At 42.3% G+C, this 21066-nt stretch overlaps 1 protein-coding gene across 1 annotated transcript in view; it reads right to left on the reverse strand.

Annotated features, from left to right (window-relative positions):
• The window catches only part of DCTN6 (dynactin subunit 6), a 129741-nt gene extending 112207 nt beyond the window's left edge, over window positions 1-17534 (reverse strand). Inside the window, exons 1-4 of the mRNA XM_030194525.1 lie at window positions 17338-17534; window positions 4974-5038; window positions 3901-4006; window positions 2385-2473 (exon numbers count right to left, since the gene is read on the reverse strand). Of these exons, the coding sequence (XP_030050385.1) occupies window positions 2385-2473; window positions 3901-4006; window positions 4974-5038; window positions 17338-17468 (391 nt within the window). The 5' untranslated portion in view covers window positions 17469-17534. The remainder of the gene's footprint in view (window positions 1-2384; window positions 2474-3900; window positions 4007-4973; window positions 5039-17337) is intronic.
• Window positions 17535-21066: the final 3532 nt, after the last annotated feature.

The raw sequence follows: 21066 nt of genomic DNA on the forward strand, positions 1-21066 counted from the left end.
TTCCAGAGCTGTCTGGACCTGGTGTTAGGTTTCAGATGCAAAAATGCCCCCGAGAGCCTTTTTTTCTTTTCGCGTATTTGTGCGGGGTGCCTAATGATCACATTTAAATATGGTATGTGCTAATGGTTTCAGCACCCACACTGAAAACCGAGTACTCAGGGCACACTAATACCAGACTAGTCCGGCACTGGCGTTAGGTTTTGAGCATCGGTGCCTCAGTCAGACTGCCAGTGCTTCAACTGAAACAAAGGAAGGTTTCCAGCCATCAAAGTTCAGAGACTCACTTGAGACCTTCTTTAAACAGAAACTCCAGTTAGAGAATTTGCTTGATTTATAAAGAGTCTTCAGTGAACAAAACAACTGTTTCTTGCTTGCTTAGAATCTCAATAGAATTTATCTAGCACATAAAGCTACTTCTCGTTCTTACTCCAGAATATATTCTTGTGTATTCATCTTTTAGTTCTGTAGTTCTGAATAAAAATGTTTTGGTTTCAGTAACCACCTCTCAGCCAACAGGCTGGTTTGTTATATGGTGGAGTGAAAATCAGAACAACAAGTGAGATGATTAAATTTGCAGATGACACAAAACTATTCAAGGTTGTTAAAACACATGTGGACTGTGAAAAATTGAAAGACCTTAGGAAATTGGAAGACTGGGCATCCAAAGGGCAGATGAGATTTATTGTGGACAAATACAAAGTGATGCACATTGGCAAGAACAATTCAAATCACAGTTACCTGATGCTGGAGTCAGCACCCAAGAAAAAGATCTAGGTGTCATTGTAGACAATACACTGAAATCCTCTGTCCAGCGTGCAGCAGCAGCAGCCAAAACAGCAAGCAGGATGCTAGGAATTATTAGGAAAGGGATGGTAAATAAGACCAATACTATAATGCCACTGTATCGCTCCATGGTGCGACCACACCTCGAGTATTGCATTCAGTTCTGGTCACCATATCTCAAAAAGATATAGCAGAATTAGAAAAGGTTCAAAGAAAAGCGACCAAAATGATAGAGGAGATGGAACTGCTCCCATATGATGAAAGGCTAAAGAGTGACTATTTGGGTTTCTGTCAGGTAGTTGTGACCTGGCTAGATGGACCATTTGTCTGACCCAGTATTGCTATTCTTATGTTCTTATGTGGAGGAATAACCTAGGGGTTGATGCAGAAAGCTGCGTGATAGAAACTGGCAGTAAATCCTCTTGACTACTCCTTCTATGTTGTCTCAGACCTGGCAGTGAATTTCTTGCACTGTGTATGCTTTAAAATCCCCCTTTACTTTTTTGCATTGTGGAGGAATACCTAATGGTCACATTTCCATGCCTTTTAATATACTACCCGAGTTAACTTCTGCGCTAAACCCTTTGTGCACTGTGTGCCTAGTAACGTACATGTACACCTCACGGTAACTTGCTTGTGGTAGCTTGCCGCATTGGCCCTCTAGTAGGCACAGCAGAAGCCGAGAACTGGGAAAGACAAAGTTCAAATCCTGCCAACATTTCTTGTGACCTCGAACACATTACTTCAGGTGAGAACCCTCTGGAAAGACAAAACACCTACATTATCGGAGTATACTTTACCTGGAACTACCAACTGAAATGTGTGAATCAATCTAGATCAGGGGGTCTCAATCTGGTCCTCGGGGGATACCCAGCCAGTAGGGTTGTCAGAAAACCCACAATGAACATGCAGGAGATAGATCTACATACAATGGAGGCAGTGCATGCAAATCTATCTCAGGAATATTCATTGTGTATATCCTGAAAACTTGACTGGTTGGGAGTGTCCCAAGGGCTGGGCACCTCTGATCAGAACACACACTGATGGTTATTTCATAACAGGGCACCTAGGTTAATAGGGCAGGAAGGCTCCTTTTTTTTTAAAGAAATACAGACAACTATGGGCCCAATATTCAAAGGATTTATGCTCATAAATCGACCTATTTGAAAATTTACTAGGGCTGAGTGCACAACGTTTTACGCAACATTCCACTAAACTCCAAAATTTAGAAGCATAAAATGTGGGTGCAATAGGGGTACATTTAGGGTGTGGAAAAAAAAAAGATATGAGCTTAACATTGATTTTCAGCACTAGACTCAAAAATCTAAGCAAAATGGTAGGCCTAAATTTATAGACATAACTTTTAAGCTCCTAAATTAAGATGAATTTTTGGCTGAAAACTTATGCTTCTAAGCTTGACTGAAAATTGGGCCCTATATGTCTTTACAAAATACCATCACAAATATTGCAAAAATTGTAGACATTACACTTGTTTAAGAGTAGGTGTAAATGTACATGCCTACCTTACTAGTATGTGCCAGCCTGTACAACCTGATTTGAAACAGAGGATGTAAGCAGCCAACTTCAACAACAAAGGATACAGCAGCCAACTTCAAACACATTGTTGGTGCCGATGGTCATTGGTTTGGGATCCGGCTTTTCTGTGTCTGGCATGATATTTTCTGGGTAGCTGTGAGAACATCAAAAAGAATCACAACTTTTAGAGGTTAAAAGCATAAGAATGTATTTACTGGAACTTTAATGACAAGCCATAAAATAACCTAGATTCAAACTGGAGGGAGTACTCCACTCTTGAGCCTGCAACTCTCTGGCTCAGCTGGAGAGAAGAAATGTTGCATACGAGGGCTCTGGACCCTTAGGTAGGCAGTATTGTACATGCAATAGGAACACCTAACGCCTGGCTCAAGGATGTGCTTGCGCTGGGCTCTGGAACGAATCAGAATCCAGACTCCCAGCTAAAATGCTCTTGATGTGATGATCAGGCAGATGGGGGGAGTTAAAAATTGGAGAGGATGGATCATGGGGCCAAACTACCTATTGTGACTAGTTCACATTAAGCTGGAAGGCAAAGGAGTGAAAGGAAACCTGCAACTCAAACAAGCCCCCCCCCCCCCCCCCCCCAAAGCAAAGATAGCTAATAAGTTGATATTGTGGTGGGTGGAGAGAGAAAAGATGATGGATAGAGGGGAGGAGCAGCCTAACAGTTAGTTCAGTGAGCTGAGAACCTGGAGAACTGGGTTCAGTTCCCACTGTGGTTCCTTATGACCCCGCCAAGTCACTTAACCCTCCACTGCCTGAGGTACAAAAACTTAGATTGTGAGCCCACTAGGAACAGAGCACCTGCATATAAAAAATGTAAACTGTTTGATTATACTACAGAAAAAAAATGGTATATCAAATACACAATCCCTTTTGAAAAAGCTAATCTCGAACTTGATTTTTTTTAAATTAAATTCTATTTTTGTTCCTACCCACAGAGCCACCACTACAGTACCAATGAAGTAAGAAGGAAGGCTTTGGAGGCCACGAAACTGGAACTAGTTGAAAATGGAGTTCAAAAACCCAGGTAAGAGTCAAAATGATCTAATTTTGTGGCACACAGAGGTTGGAGGTGGTTCTTATTAACAGATGAGACATCCTACATAGGTCCTGTCAAGTGAATCCCCAGGAGGTGAATTCACAGTGGCTGCAGGGCCCAAGACCTGTAGTGTCTTCCTAGGGAATTAAGCTTGTCCTGGCACATGGAGCCCCTTCCACAGAGCTTAACAGTTGTAGCAGCAGGCTGAGAACTAGAAGAGCCTAGTTCAAATCCCACCTCAGCTCCTCGCCATCTTGGGCAAATCGCTTAAACCTCCATTGCTTCAGGGACATAAATATACCTAATGATAAGTAGTAGCACTTTACCTGAATGTACACCGCTTCAATGGCTTTAAGGCTTGCAGGTGGTACGTATTAAATAAGATATCCTTATTCTACAGCACAGTAAGATCTTCAATAAGTAGGGAGAAATTGAGGGGTGGAAAATCTGCTTTTACAAACACCCTTATTATTTTTTTCCACCAGAAACCACAGAGAAGTGCCTGCTATAGTACTGACCCGTTAATAATAAGTGCCTGCTCTTCTATCAGGTTCCCCTCACCAATCACAATGGGCCCCGCCTCTGCAATGATCCGGGCTTTCGGGTGAACCACTGTCCTAGGTCCTGTACAAGAAAAACAAGCGCATCATGGTGAATACATACATAGTACAACAACAGGCAGCTCTCCTCACTGGAGGAATTTCATGCATTAAAGAACAGGCTCCATAATATAATACCTCGAACAGGATTCCAGTGGAGGAGTAGCCTAGTGGTTAGTGCAGCGGACTCTGATCCTGGGGAACTGGGTTCGATTCCCACTGCAGCTCCTTGTGACTCTGGGCAAGTCACTTAACCCTCCATTGTCCCAGGTACAAAATAAGTACCTGTATATAAGTCCCATTCCCTTTCCCTAAATTGCAGCTTCCTCCTCTACACAGCAGCTGGGCTTATCTACAGTTTAATTTTTAAAAATCTAGGGACAGAGCAGAGGGTACTATCCTGGATTTCATTTGATGCAATCAGAACACTCAGCTTTGTAAAACGACCCCAAAGACTCTAGTCTTTTCCATAACTGACACGGCTGCTAGAACTGAACTTTGGTTTTGAAACATTGCAAGTGTACAAGGAGTTTCATGTCTTCATTAGCCTGGATACACCCTGCTAGGGAACTCACTCATCTACAGGATCTGGATCCCACAGAACAGATCAACAAAGGAATAAAATGTTATAACAAAACAGTGAAGTACCTATGTCAGAAAATGGTAGAATTCATTGAAAGAATGAAAGCTTTAATCAAGGGATGCACACTCAAATTCCAGCATTAAACTCACTCTGGTATCGGAAGAAAAACAAAAAAGGTAAATTCCCTGTTCCCTGATTAATGAACGCTATTTGAATTTTACGCTGCTGTGCCAAAAGCAGAGTGGGCTACCTTTGCATGAAAAAAATTGGAGCCTGCTAGACATCTTTTCACTATATCGTAAAGAGAAGAAGCCCCGGAGAAAGGGAGACGACTGCAGTTTGCTCTCATCAATACGTGCAGTGTTCTTCATTACTAACACCTTCAAAACATTGTATGCTTTTGACTCACCTATAGTCACATCTCCTTTGATTTCACTTTCCACACAGACAACAGCTCCAGGGGCAATCTTCACACTGTACAGAAAAGAAAAAGAAAGAGGGGGGCAGGAATGACTGCTAAGTCAACAGAAAACTCAAGCAACAGTGTGGCCTTTCCTACAGAACTGTCTCCGACATTTGCCAACTCTCCCTGTATTTTCCTCAGGTTATATAGTGTGAAGGTTACACTGGCTCAGCAGCTCAGAGTTTAGTTTATTAGAAATTTGATACACTTAGCCTGTTAGAATCACAGTGGTATACAAGGTAAAATCAAAACCCATAGTGTGTATCATAAACATGTGAGAGTAATTTGTGTAATTGAAGATGAGTTTTTAAGCTCTAGGAAGGAAACTGTGGCAATAGCATACTGACTGGCACCCTAGTTGTTTTGCAGCTGGTTTCATATTTATTAAAATTTATGTACTGCCTGACTTGTGTAGATCACAATGGTGTACACAGTTAAAAGCCAAGACTAGAAGAACTCCATAGCATGATAGGAAAGCATCTAAAAACAACAACAAAAGCCTAATTATTCCATACATAAAACAAACTAACCACGTGCCTAGGGCACATGCACATAAGTATTGCCATACTGGGACGGACGGACGGACGGACACACACACACACACCACTAACTCTTCCCAGCTCCATGATTGTTTTGGCTTCCTAAACCATAATAAGATCAATGCCTGAGCCCACAAACAACTGAGATCAACCTGCTCAGGACCTCTATGCCAAACTTAGCTACAGAAGGTTCTCACAGAACAGCTCCCCACAGATGGCTCCAAAAAAATATATATATTTACTAGAAGTTGGTAAAGCTGCTGCAGTGGGACTTGAACCCAGGTCTGTAGCTTTTAAGGCTGCTGTGCTAACCACTAGGCTACAGCAACAGGAGAAACACCAAGCTTTTCATTGAAAGAACACAAGAGCACTGCATAGTTTGGTAGAACCAAAGAGGTGCTGAGTCCAGGAGCAAGATCCCACTGTATAGTATCACAACACACTCTCTGACACCCTCATGATCACAAGCAAACGCCAGCGCTAGAGGCTGTTAGCGCCATACTAGCACCAGCGTTTGCTACCGCCCCATGATTAGAGCCCTTGAGCGCGTGAAACAACATGCTCGAGGGCTCTTTGCGCAAGTACCATGCTAATGCATGCTAAACAGAGCTCAGAGCATTCATCGCCAATGATCAGCGGCCGGCGCGCCAAAATTTGGGTCGCTGGCTGCGGCAAACCCTACGCCAGCTCCGAGCTGGCGTTAGGGTTTGCAGATCATTGGGGAGGAATGGTGAGCCCTGTCCAGCATGCAGTTGCACCCGTTCCCCCCACCAAAGCAAACCTGCCAACAGTCCCAAATGACAAATGTAACCAAATCTGAGCACTGTTTATAGCCGGTTACTCCTACCAGAATTCTGTGCACAAAGTTTGCAGATTCTGCAAGTTTATTTGGCAGAATTAAGCAATATTACTGCCCACTCTCCCTGTACACAGATACACCCATATTTTTCCCAGCACCCATAGCATCCACCTTTTTACAGCCCCCTCCCTCCCTGCATCCACATATAGCATCCCTTATTTTTTTTTTTACAGTCCCTCCCTCCCCCACTCACAGCATCCCCCATTCTCAAACGTACAATTAAAACACAGATCCCCTGAATTCTATAATACTTTGCGTTATCTTTATTGAACATCCCTGACCGGCCAATGCTCCTCCCATAGACACCCCCCCCCCCCCCTTTTCAGTTACACGCTAAGCAATTTACGCACACATCTTCATAGAATACATGTAGTGAGTTGAGCACATAAATCCAAATTGTTGACAATTAGTGCCAATAATTGATTGTTGGCGCCCAATTACTGGCACTGATTGGCTCGTTATACAATTCAATTGCATGTGAACCAGATATCCATGTGCAATTTTGAACGCCATATATACAATCCGGGGGTATATGTGTAAGCGCTTTACAATAAACTGTTTTGCACTCTGAAAAGATACTTCAGTGCAAGAAGGTAGGTCACTGCGTGCACTGACAGTAGATAGTTTAGAGACCAGCAAAAGTTCAGCTGGCCACTCAGCCCTGCTGCTTTACAATTAACGGGTGATGGCGAAAGCTAGAAGGATGCTTATAGGGAGAGGAATGGCCGGTAGGAAAAAGGAGGTGATGATGCCCTGTATAAGACTCTGGTGAGACCTCATTTAGAATACTGTGTACAATTCTAAAGCCCGCACTTTCAAAAAGATATAAACAGGATGGAATTGGTCCAGAGGGCGGCTACTAAAATGGTCAGTGGTCTTCATCATAAAGCGCATGGGAACAGACAAAGATATCAGTATGTATATTTTGGAAGAAAGACGGGAGAGGGGAGATACAATAATGACATTTAAGTACCTTTGCAGCATAAATGCACAGGAGGAGCTTCACTTTCAATTGAATGGAAGCTCTGACCAAGGGGGGGGGGGGGGAGAGATAGGATGAAGGTGAAAGCGACAGACTCAGAAGTAACTCGAGGACATACTTCTTCATAGAAAGGGTGGTGAATTTGTGGAACAGCCTCCCAGTGGAAGTGGTGGAGACGAAAACATAATCTGAATTCAAGAGAGCTTGGGACAAGTACATAGGATCTCTAAGAGTGACAGGGAGAATAGGTGGCATGGATGGACAGACTGGATAGGCCATATGGTCTTTATCTGCCTACATGCTTCTCTGTTTGTATGATACTGATCCAAGTGCTTACAGTGTCCTGAAAATCCCTAAAAATAAAGAATACACAAGAAAAGAACTTTAATAAAAAATGACTTTTCCTCATCTAGGACCAGATGCACTAAACTTAACGAGCCAGCAACATGGTTTTTAAACTAGTTCTAGCCAGTTTAGCGCACAAGTAGTAAACCTGGACATGCGCAAAAGGGTTCTCCCAGCCGTTTTCCTGTCACGGTAGCAGCTAATGAAAACGGTATCACGTTTGTGACCATTTCCTTGTCTGTGCTCACCTCGCCCTCTGGTGGCCAGAACCGGTGGTTGCTATGAACTGTCACACATTCCAGACTTCAGCCTAGTCCGGTCCGGGTCTTCCAGGCTGCCAGACTTGCTTTTCTTGTTTGTGCCTGAACAGCACCCGTAGCTGCCTTGTGATTCCTGCAGCTGAACTTCAGCAGCTGATGGGCTTTATTAATCACCTGGAAACTTCTGTGTTTGTCTTTGCATCGTCTAAGGTCCCTGGTTTCTTGGTGCTTGGTTGCACTTCTGCCTAGTCTGGTTTTTTGTTTGAGTTTCTTGTCCGGTTCTAGTTAGTCTGTGTGTAGTTTAGCTTAGGTTTATTGCTTATTTCTTAGTCTTGTTTCTGGTTTGTATTCCTGGTCTTGTTTCTGTTTGTCTGTGTCTCTTGCTTAGTGGCTGCTCTGCAGCTTTCAGTCCTGTCTCTTGTCTGTCAGTATTTGTATCCTGTTTCAGTGGCTGCTTGGCAGCTTTCAGTTCTTGTCCTTTAGCTAGTCCATTTCTTGCTTTGTGTAGTATTATCTGTGAGTCCTAGCCCAGTTTCCTGCCTTGCTGCCCATGTATATTCCTTTCCCCTCTGACCCTCAGTCTCTGTTCAGCCTAGTTGGTATCCCGTTCCTGCCCTGTCCGGTAAGTCCTGCCGGCCGCCTGCACCCAGGGGCTCAACTCCTGAGGAACAGCGGTCAAGTGCAGGTGAAGTCTAGCTGTTCCTGTCAGAGTTCTGCCTTGTCTCTGGTGTGGGGTGGTTTTGCCTGCCACTGCTGCTCCACGGCAGTGGCCCAAGGGCTCACGAACCTAGTTTCTGCCTTGAAAACCTGACAAACGAAATGCAAAGTTATTATAATGAGCTAATTACTATTATACTGTGAATGTGATGCACTACCGTTTCCGACCCCATGCACAAAAGCAGTCCCTACCTTTACCATGGAAATTTTAACGGGAGGTGTGGACCTGCCAGTTCTTCATTATTGCAAGTAGGAGAAGGGGAGAAACAAGGCAGGGAAGATGGAGAAAAAAAAAAAAACCGTATACCAGCTTACACGCAGCTTCTTTGCATGTATGAAAGCCATGACTTACCAAACATGCAAGGAAGACAAGGGTCCATCAAAGAAACAGCAATCTGTGGGAAACACTGACTTGGTTCCACCCCTAGCTGTTCCTGCTGCTTCCTTCTAATGGCCGGCTGACATCCTAGAACACCCATCTACCTGAAGATGGACTCTCATTGGCTGGCTGCTGTCCCAACTCCTCCTCCCTGCAGGGCTTCCTTGATGACATCACTTTAGAGCTGTGAACTGATTGGATCCGAACTTCCTGGTGTCCCCCTCCACAGAGAGGGGCTAAAACAATTGGACAGCATCAGCCTGGGTTGTCCCGCCCACTCGCTACCGATTTGGAAAAGCAGACGGATCCTTAACAGGACCTTTGTGCATCTGGCTCCTAGTTTATGAAATAAGGCCAAAAGCCTTGAAGCTTGGGCGTATTCCTACCATATAGGAGAACACGATCTTAAGGAGCTGGTTATTACTGAATCACATTTACCGGGGTTGTGAAGACAGAGTCGGAAGCAAGGCCGGAGTTGGTAAAAATGTGCTGACTCCAGCTTCAAAATAAAAAAAACTTACATTGTAATGTATGGTAAATTTATCATTTTATTTATATATATATATATATATATATATATATATATATATATACACACACACACCTTTGCCCTGGATCTAAAGTACTGGCAAATATAAGCTATACTTACCAGTATTTTAGATCTAGGACAACTAAAAATAAATAAATAAATAAAATATAGAGCACTTAACCCTCCATTGCCTGAGGTACAAAAACTTAGATTGAACCCTCTAGGGACACAAAAATACCTGCATATAATGTTTACAGTGCTGCTACAGAAATGGTTAGTAGTAGATGCCACAATCCTGAAATTTACAGTAGTATTTAAAGGGGCAGGGTGAATAAAACAATTTCACTATATAGTGGGAAAATCAGAAAGAAGACACAAGACAAAGACGATTTACCTTAGGCATAATAGAAACTTAATTCAGTATCACCAAATGGGTCTTTGAGGTCTGCACACTGTATATCTCCAGAATTCTTGGTATAATTTAAAAGGCTAAATTCAGTAACACTGTGTCATATAGAAAGCATAAATGTGCATGTAGTAGCAAAGAGTGAACTGTGTGCCTGGCCTTTGTACATATCAGACTCTCTTTTCTGTGACACAGAAGCATCCGTCCTCACAACTGTTGCCCCTACTGAATTCTTTTGCTCCACTAGCGTACTGTGATGCCCCTGAAAATAGAGCCGAGGTGGAATAAAAAGCAAGGAAGGTGCCCAAAGAGAAAAGACACCCCTAAAGCACTAATACTAAAACTCTTACCAGGAAACTGTTGCTACTAGGGGATTCCACTATCAGAGGCATTAACTTTGAAACATAGTTCAAGGGGCCAAGCAAAGTGAAATACCTTCCAGGCTCCTCAGCTACCAGGAGTACCAAGCAAATAATGACTATAATCAGAGAAGAAACTAAGGAGTCAAACACTGATGTTGTTATCCACTTGGGAACAAATGACCTGTCCAATCATACCCCACTTGCAGAGAGCTTTTCAGGAGCTGGAGAAGGGGTTAAAACCTTTGGTACAAACAGTAGCTTTCTCTGAAGTACTACCTACTTTTCGAAAGGGAGAGAAAAGATTGCAAAGTACTGAAAATCTCAATAGCTGGCTAAAAGCCTAGTGTCACCAAGAAGGTTTTAGGTACATTGGAGGATGGGGCAATACATGGGAAAAGAAAAGATTATATTGTAACGTGGGTTGCATCTCACTGTGGAAGGAAAAAAATCCTTGGGGAGAAATTTAGACTTTTGTAGGCATTTAAACTAGAAGGTGGGGGTGGCATATGGAGAAAGGTCACTTCAAGTGATCACCCCCAGCTAAAGCTAAAGACAAGATGTGACAGTAGACAAGAAAGCAATGAAAACAACAATCTTAGCAAATCACCTCTTATCAACACAGCAGGAAGTGAGACTAAACAAAAAATTAAACAGAAGACAAAAATGCCACTGAAATGTAGATGGAAAGCGATGACCACAAATGCTTGCAGTCTATGCAACAAAGTTCATGATCTGCAAGCCCTGATGTTAGAGGCAGACTTGGACATTGTTGCAATCACAGAGACACGGCTCAATGGTTTCCATGAATGAGATGCAAACATACCAGGCTATAATCTATTTAGGAAGGATAGAGATGGTCGTAAAGGTGAAGAAGTAGCTCTTTATGTGAGAAACGATATCGCAGCAACTGAAATGATAGGGGCCTGGGGATAGGAAGAAGCGTTATGGACCACCTTTAAACGAGATGATGGAACCTCTGTCCACATGGGAGTTGTCTGCAGACCTCCGACACAATTGGACGAACTAGACTGAAAGATGCTGTGAACCGCTATGTGGTGTCAAGAAAAGCTACAAAAATGGTAAGGAGTTTGCGTTACAAGATGTACGAGGACAGACTTACTGACCCGAGTTTATAAACAGCTGGAGAATCTGAAGGTGGACAAAGCTATGGGGCCGGATGGGATACATCCCAGGATACTTAAGGAGCTCAGAGAGGTCCTGGTGGGACCTCTTAAAGATTTATTTAATAGATCTTTAGAGACGGGAGAGGTTCTGCGAGATTGGAGACGAGTGGATGTGGTCCCTCTTCACAAAAGTGGAGACAGGGAAGAAGTGGGAAACTACAGACCGGTAAGTCTCACGTCGGTGGTAGGAAAAATAATGGAGTCGCTGCTGAAAGAAAGGACAGTTAACTTTCTAGAAGCTGACGGGTTACAGGACCCGAGGCAACATGGCTTTACCAAAGGAAAATCCTGCCAAACGAATCTTATTGACTTTTTTGACTGGGTGACCAAAGAACTGGATGAGGGACGTGTGCTAGATGTAATCTACTTGGACTTCAGCAAAGCCTTTGATACGGTCCCCCACAGAAGACTCGTGAATAAGCTGAAAGGGTTGAACTTAGGACCGAAAGTGGTGAACTGGATAAGAAACTGGTTGACCGACAGGTGGCAGAGGGTGGTGGTAAATGGAATCCGCTTGGAGGAAAGGAAGGTGAGCAGTGGAGTTCCTCAGGGGTTGGTGCTGGGGCCTGTTTAATATATTTGTGGGAGATATTGCTGAAGGATTGGAAGGACAGGTGTGCCTTTTTGCGGATGACACAAAAATAGCCAATAGAGTGGATACCCCGGAGGGAGTAGAAACGATGAGAAGGGATCTCTGAACGTTAGAAGAATGGTCGAGGGGCTAGCAGTTAAAATTTAATGTCAAGAAGTGCAGAGTGATGCATTTGGGGTTTAGAAACCCAAAAGAGAGATACCGAATAGGAGGGGAGAGATTAGCAAGATAGACTCAGGAGAGAGACCTTGGGGTGTTGGTGTCGGAGTATCTGAAGGTGAAGAAACAATGCGACAAGGCGACGGCCGTGGCCAGAAGGATGCTAGGCTGCGTAGAGAGGGGCATAACCAGCAGAAGAAAGGAGGAGTTGATGCCCCTCTACAAGTCATTGGTGAGGCCCCACTTGGAGTATTGTGTTCAGTTTTGGAGGCCGTATCTTGCTAAAGATGTAAAAAGACTGGAAGCGGTGCAAAGAAAAGCTACGAAAATGGTATGGAAAACCATATGAGGAGAGACTTGCTGACCTGATCATGTATACCTTGGAGGAAAGGAGAAACAGGGGTGATATGATACAGTCGTTCAAATATTTGAAAGGTATTAATTCGCAAACAAACCTTTTCCAGAGACGGGAAGGGGATAGAACTAGAGGACATGAATTGAGGTTGGGGGGGGGGGGGGGGGGGGGGGCAGACACAGAAAAAATGTCTGGAAGTATTTTTTCATGGAGAGGGTGGTGGATACTTGGAATGCCCTCCTGTGGAAGGTGGTGGAGATGAAGAACAGTAACGGAATTCAAAAATGCTTGGGATAAATACAAAGGAATCCTGTTCAGAAGGAATGGTTCCCTGGAATCTTAGGTGGAGATTGGGTGGCAACACCAGTAATTGGGAAGCAAAGCTTGTGCTGGGCAGACTTCTATGGTCTGTGCTTTGAAAATGGCAAGGACAAATCAAGGGCAGGTATACATATAAAGTAGCACATATGAGTTTATCTTGTTGGGCAGACTGGATGGACCATACAGATCTTTATCTGCCATCATCTACTATGTTACTATGTTTCTAGGGAGTCATTTTTGACCCTAGACTTTCCTTCAAGCATCATATTTATAAAACCGTTCGGATTTCTTAGCATTACAACATATTCAGTCAGTCAAACATTTCTCTGCCTCCTGCATTCATACTCTTCTTTTATCACTTGTCATATCTCATTTGGACTACTGTAAATCTCTCTTTGCTGGTCTTCCTCTAGCCACACTGAAAAGTCTTCAGCTTAAACAACTGACAGTGTTAAGCTGCTTCATAATGCCCGCAAGTTCGATCATGTCACCGGAGTGGAGTAGCCTAGTGGTTAGTGCAGTGGACTTTGAACCTCAGGAACTGGGTTTGATTCCCACTACAGCTCCTTGTGACTCTGGGCAAGTCACTTAACCCTTCATTGCCCCAAGTACAAATAAGTATCTGTATATACTACGTAAACTGCTTTGAATGTAGTTGCAAAAACCATAGAAAGGCAGTTCATTATTAGGAAAGTGGTTAGAGCAGTTAGGGAGAGGCAGGGACTAAATCTTGGTTCTGCCACCAATGTTCCTTTTAACTGGGAGTAAATCACTTCACTTTCCTTTGCCTCAGGTATAGACTTACATCGTAGGTTCACTTGGAGAATAAATTGTGCACCTGAACTTGAAATAAATGCAAACCCATAATGTGACTGGCTTACTAAAACACCACATCATAGACCTGACTGGAGAAAAACAGACATCTGTAGATTCTGTAAGAAAGCCCATTTCGTAGCTGGCTGCAAGGTTCTTTTTTTTTTTTAAACAATTTTGAAAATATATTACAAATCAACACTTGTTACAGCAATAGATGATATTCAAAGAAGAAAACTAAATAAACAATTAAGAAGCTATATTTAATTCTTCCTCAGACCCCCCAAAAAGGGTTGAGGGTGAAAAAATACATATTTCGCTCCTAAATAACACATAATACATTTACATGGATGTGCCAGTAAGAATGATGCTCCTAAAGAGCGTGTTTCAGCTCTCATCGCCAGAAACAATGTTCTCCTATCCTGCGTACTTCTAGCAAAATCAAGATACAACCACACCTTCTGACCACAAAATAAACTTTGTGAATTCCGAAAAAAAAGTCTCAAAACTGAATTTAAGTCTTGCTCAAATATAAGAAAGACCAGGAGTGTCATTTGATCCATTACATCAGATAGAGTCTTCCAAAATAGCAAGCAGATTTTGCAAATCCTCCATTCCAAGCTGAACCTCACCTTTTGCAGCTGGCTTTTCCCCTGTACATTTTGAGGTACTGGCAAATAATACACTTTAAATAAGTACATAAGTGTTGCCATACTGGGACAGACCGAAGGTCCATCAAGCCCAGCATCCTGTTTCCAACAGTGGCCAATCCAGCTTACAAGAACCTGGTAACATCCAAAAATAGTACAATATGCAAAGGATTTTCCCCAAGTCCGTTTTAATAATGGCTCGTGGACTTTTCTTTTAAGAAGCTATCCAAACCTTTTTAAAACACCGCTAAGCTAACTGATTTTACCACATTCTCTGGCAATGAATTCCACAGTTGAATTACACATCAAGTGAAGAAATATTTTTTCCAATTTGTTTTAAATGTACTACTTTATAGCTTCATTGCGTGTCCCCTAGTCCTAGTATTTTTGAAAAGAGTAAACAAGTGATTCACGTCTACCCATTTCACTCCACTCATTATTTTCTGTATATTTTTGTTAATTTTTTATGTATCAAATATCTTACAAAAAGGAAGGAAAAAACCTCATCTGACTCCTTTAACAGGCACAATGCCTTAAATATCATGGAGCACAAATTGTCATCATTGGCTAAAAAACCTTCCAACCTTCCTTAATGTTGTGTTTATTTCAACACTCAAAAAGCATATCGAGCAGCTACTTAGCTTCTGGCTCGTATCACTTTGCAAGATCTCATTCCCGTAATGCTATTCCATTTCCGACCATGGCCAAGGTTTCGTGACCTTCTTCAGGGATCCACGTTACACTTTTGCTCTACAAGCCCTGAAGGTCATGATGTAAATTATGTAAATACTAAGGCGAGTGTTAGCAGTAAATTTGAGAGACTGAGATCATACTCCACATAGCTTAAGAGTGAAGTTCATTCCTGTCATGGTATGCAAAAACGAGAAAAAGCCTTAGCAGGTCAGGTTCCACGAGGGTCTTCATCAGTAATAGCGAATGATAAGGGGACGGGGACAAACTTTGTTCCCATGTGGAGTGGAGGAGTGGCCTAGTGGTTAGAGCACCATTCTTGCAATCCAGATGTAGCCGGTTCAAATCCCACTGCTGCTCCTTGTGATCTTGGCCAAGTCACTTAACCCTCCATTGCCTCAGGTACAGACTTAGATTGTGAGCCCTCCTAGGACAGAGAAATATCCAGTGTACCTGAATGTAACTCACCTTGAGCTACTACTGAAAAAGGTGTGAGTAAAATCTAAATATATAAATGTCACTCTTTAAAAGCTTAAGACTAGCCTTAAACAGGCCATTCCAACTAGATGGAACAGCATCTGTAAAATGCTAGTATCAATATGGAAAAAACTTAACAAATATTAGACAACTGGCAGCTGAATTCAATGATAAGCTGCTTTTGGATTTAAATGACACAAATTATGTCACTTAGTGCTTCATGTCTGCCTTTGATGTGGCAACAAGAGTCTTGTCTGATGATCAGACTCCTTCCATCATGTGCCCAATTGCTCAAGCATTTTACTGCTACTGCAACAGATTCATCCACTGCTGCTGGAATCAAGGAGCATTTCCAACACTTAACTGACATTTGTTTTCCTGTTTATCCACTACACAGTGCCGTTTCTCTTTTACATCCACCTCTGCAAGACAATCCAATTATCTTCCCAGATGATGTAGAAACACAGGCAACCGAATCTTTGAGAAGGCTGTACCAAAACCTTGAGAAGGCTCAAGTCCACTAACATCAACTCGGGATACTGCACAATAAACATTCCCAGAAAGTATCATGTATGTTGAAAAGTCCCCCTCCAAAAGAATGAGAATGGATGTTAGCAGTTTTATGAGCGACTTTTATGGAACATTGCCTCCTTTGAAAGCTATTGTTAATGAATTGGACAGTTATTTATGTTTGAGTAATACAATGTTTTGATATTTTGAAGCAAAAGTGCTGGCCAAAAACTTGCATGGGGGATTCTGTGCATTCCTGCTACCAGCACATCTTTTGAAAGGCCATTTTCTATTGTGGAAGACACGAAGCTAGACTAAATCTTAACATTGTTGATAACTTATTATTCATCCACGGATCAAAAAATCATAACAGTGCTTCAAAGATAAGGCAAATTTCTCTTCCCCCCCCACTAGGGCATATACAGTGGGTTGTATTTTGTCCTCCTGGACATTTTAACAGGGTGGATTAGAGCTCCTTGGGGTAGCAGAAGTCAGATATTGTTGGGGTTGGAAGGATAGAGGATGGGGGTGGGGCAGGTTATTTCAGCTGCTGGTTGCTATTATTTATGATTTATTGGCAAGTTGTACATAAATATTGTTCCTTTATGTACGTCAATAAACAGTTTTAAATATAAAATCATAAGTTTTATGATTTTATATTTAAATCTGTTTATTGAAGTACATAATGGAGGGTTGTGCAGAAGAGGCCAGAACCCGCAGGAGAATGGACAAACTTTATTCCTGTGGCACTCTCTAATCCAGTGGTTCCCAAATCTGAGGCACCTGACCCCAGGCTGTCAGGTTTTCATATCAACATTCATGAGAGATTTGCATACGTTGCCTCCAGTACTGTAAAAATGTTCCCCATGATACAGGAAATCCAGAAAGAGGCTTTTTTTTTTTTAACCTGAATAAGAGAAACAAGCGCGATAGAGACAAAAAAACAAACAAACCCCAAGATACCCCGGAGCAAAACATAGTAACAGCAACGAAAGTTGTAAAACACATCCTGGTCACTAAATTCCGAGGGCCGCAGCGATACATAGCCACCCCCGGGACGCGGGGAACGTACAAAAAGCGGGCAGACACAATTATGTATGTGAACATCCCAATCTGTGCCCCCACCCCCCCCTCCACATTCACCGAGGCCGCCCCCGCAATCTCTACCCTCCCCCCAGCACCTCTTCTGCTGCTGTCTGCTCAGGTCCGCCATGCCGCCGGCTGCTAGCGCTCGGAGATCGGCTAAGACGCCTGGCAGGTTGAATGGGAGAGGCGACGGCAGCGAAGCCAGGCTAAGCACTCGGTAATCCATTGGATAGGCCTACGAAGGGGCTAATAGAGACCGAGAACGCTTCGATTATGAGAGGCGAACTCAGGGCACGTGATGTGGCTGGCGTTCATGCTATTATGTGTAGTTTGCTGAGCAGGCGCTGGCCCTGTGGTGCTAAACTCGTTCAGTCACATAAGCAACAGCAAAAGAAAGTACAATTCAACTCGGAGTCGTTAGTTTCGAGAGAGAGGGGTTATGGGAACTCAAGTCCCTAAGGAGGTTTAACAGGAGTTGGCATGACGTCAAAAAGCCGAAGCTGTTTCCCCAGAAGCCGCCATATTGGTCAGAAAAACAAACAAACAAACTATCAGCTGCTGTATCCAATGAGGTTTGGGGAACATGAGACGGGGTGAGCCTATCTAGTGCATTATATGGGCAGAAGGTAGTAGGTGGAGCTTGCTACCATTTTCGCTCATCCAAAATAATAACAAACGCTATTGATAACAATAGCAAAAGATTATTCGAAATAAGGTACTGCCTATGCGTGGCCCATCTGTAAAAAGTCAAAAGCTATCCAGTTGGATATGCAGTGCATTTCTAAAAGATGGAGGCAAAAAAAAATATATATATATATTTTTGCATGACAACTTTTGTTTTTGAAATCTTTCCATATGTAGGTATACATATCACGAAATAAAAATGGAATATCACTAAAACAGCTTAAAAAATTATTGTAGCTGGTAGAAACAGCACTTATAAACTCTATATTTTGTGCTCATTTTTCTACATTGTTCTACTATAGAAATGATAAGTAGTAGTAGCACTACTAGAAATCATTTCTATAGCTCTACCAGTCGTACGCAGCACTTCACAATTGAACATGAAGAAAAGACAGTCCCTACTCAAAAGAGGTTACAATCTAAATCAGGACAGACAGACAGGACCAATAAGGGATAAGGGTAGGACAGATAGAAGGACACATAGGGAAAGGGACTATTGAAGAGAGGAAGACAAGATAAAGGTTACGAGTACGTGACAAGTTAGGAGTCAAAAGCAGCATCAAACAGGTAGGCTTTTAGCCCGGATTTGAAGGCGGCCAGGGATGGAGCTAGACGTAATGGCTGAGGAAGCTTATTCTAGGCATAAGGTGCTGCGAGATAAAAGGAACGGAGTCTGAAGTAGTAGTAGTATACAATACAGATGGTCAAATTTCAGTAAGGATATCCTATTTCCTGATGGGTTCATCTTAACTCTGCATTGAGAAGCCTGGTGTTATAAAGATGGAAAATATTGAAATTAAATGGAAGTAAAATTAAACTCTCCTTTTATTGGGGCACGTCGAATCGCATCTTCACTTCATCTGTTTTGTAGAAGTTTACATTTTAGATTCACAAATGGATTATTCTTCTGTTTTGAGCATAGTAACATAGTAGGTGACGGCAGAAAAAGACCTGTACGATCCATCCAGCCTGCCCAACAAGAATCGATAAACTCATATGTACTACTTTATATGTATACCTGACCTTGATTTGTATCTGCCATTTTCAGGGCACAGACTGTAGAAGTCTGCCCAGCCCTAGCCCCGCCTCCCAACCATCAGTGCTGCCACCCAATCTCCGCTAAGCGTCTGAGGATCCATTCCTTCTGAACAGGATTCCGTTATGTTTATCCCACGCATTTTGGAATTCCATTACCGTTTTCATCTCCACCATCTCCCGCGGGAGGGCATTCCAAGTATCCACCACTCTCTCTGTGAAAAAATACTTCCTGACATTAATCTTGAGTCTGCCCCCTTCCACCTCATTTCATGTCCTCTAGTTCTACCGTTTCAGGGACAAGTGGTTTTATAAGTCAAAATAATAAAAATAAATATTTTGTTTCATAGTTTGTTGAAAATTATCTAAATTGGGTATAAGCCCCTAATGCAGTCCATTGGTTTTCTTATATTTGGTTTTGTAATGTGCCAAAACTAAAATTACAGTGAGAAAGATTAATAGAATTCAGTAACATCCAAAACTTAGGGCTCTGTTTACTAAGCAGCGCTAAGGGCATGCTAGCGTTTTTAGCGTGCGCTAAATGCTAAAATAGGAATATATGGGCGTCTCTTGCATTTAGTGTGCACTAATTTTAGGGATGCACTAAAAACACTAACATGTCTTAGTAAACAAGGCCCTAATTATATAGGGTGTCTCTAGAATTAGCAAGTACTAATTTTTAGTGCATGCTAAAAATGATAGTGCACCTATAGCAAAGCTTAGTAAACAGGGCTATAAAAGCACATGTTGGTTGATAAGCTTCATACAGAACAAGAAAAACCTGTGAACCATCCAACATGGCACAATACAAACTTTTACAGAGAACATCATAAACAACACAGTCTATACAAAATTGTTTAACTACACTTAGGTTTTGCCTTTGGGTTTAACAAGCAATACCATGTGCATAGAATCATGACGGCAGATAAGGGCCAATGGACCCATCCAGTCTGCCCTTCCTCAGTAACCACTAGCTCCTCCTTTTCCTAGGGGATCCCATGTGCCTGTCCCACGCTTTCTTAAACTCCGATACAGTCTTCGTTTCCACAACCTCCACCGGGAGGCCATTCCATGCATCCACTACCCTTTCCGTGAAATAGTGTTGATAAACAAATTTAAATAATCTGTGTTTAAGGCATATGTCTTAAATATGTTATACTTGGTACCAATAATGAAACAGTGATGGAATATTCACATAGCAAGCAGCCAACAGATTTATTTTCCACTGAAAATAATTAACTTTATATGAACTTGGCGGCTAATACTGTGCTGCTTGCTATTTTGTATTTAGGTGGTGTATTGTTTGCCTGCATAATAAAATCAGACTTGCAAGTATTTTTCTGCTACATCTTTAATTAACAAAAGCACATGATTTCCTTCTGAATCATATTCATAGATGTAACCTGACAAAACATAGAAGAGAACTGTTTGAGAAACTTGTTAACACAGACTGCACTATTTCGAAACAAGAAACTCAAGAAAGGGAAATTGCTGGATTAGCTGGATTGAAGACATAGCATCTAAAAATATTTTCACACTTCATACAAATTTCAATAACATCAATAAGGCCACCTTTACTTTTCTGTGTTATCAATTAATACAATTTGCTGACACTATCATCACTCAAAAGTGTTTATACAGGGCTCACAATATAGAGATGTTTGCAAATTTAAAACAACAAATCCAGCAATATATACAACATTTTTTTCTGAACACATGGTCAGATGAGCAGGTCTTGGGATATAGGTGTAATCATGGTCTGGTATTACACTTTCAACAGAATCAATGAGACTATGAGGCTCATTTTCAGAAAATATGCCTCATTTACTAAGCTGCGGTAAAAAGTGTTCTGCAGCAATGTTACAGGAAAAGGGCATGCAGTAAAACTAAAACCAGCACACGTCTAAAACCAGCCTGAGCCCTTAATGCCACACATTGATCTAGCGGTAAGGGCTCATGCGTTACGTGTGCAGTGACCGGTTGGCGCGTGGCAAATGCCGATTACCGCTGGAAACGGAACATGTGGGAGGAAATAAATAACTCATCAAGGCGTTATCGGCGCAAACCAAATCTTAAATTACTGCCAGGGGGCGCAGTAGCCTGGC

The sequence above is a fragment of the Microcaecilia unicolor genome, chromosome 2, assembly GCF_901765095.1.
Source record: "Microcaecilia unicolor chromosome 2, aMicUni1.1, whole genome shotgun sequence".
Taxonomy (NCBI): Eukaryota; Metazoa; Chordata; class Amphibia; order Gymnophiona; family Siphonopidae; genus Microcaecilia; species Microcaecilia unicolor.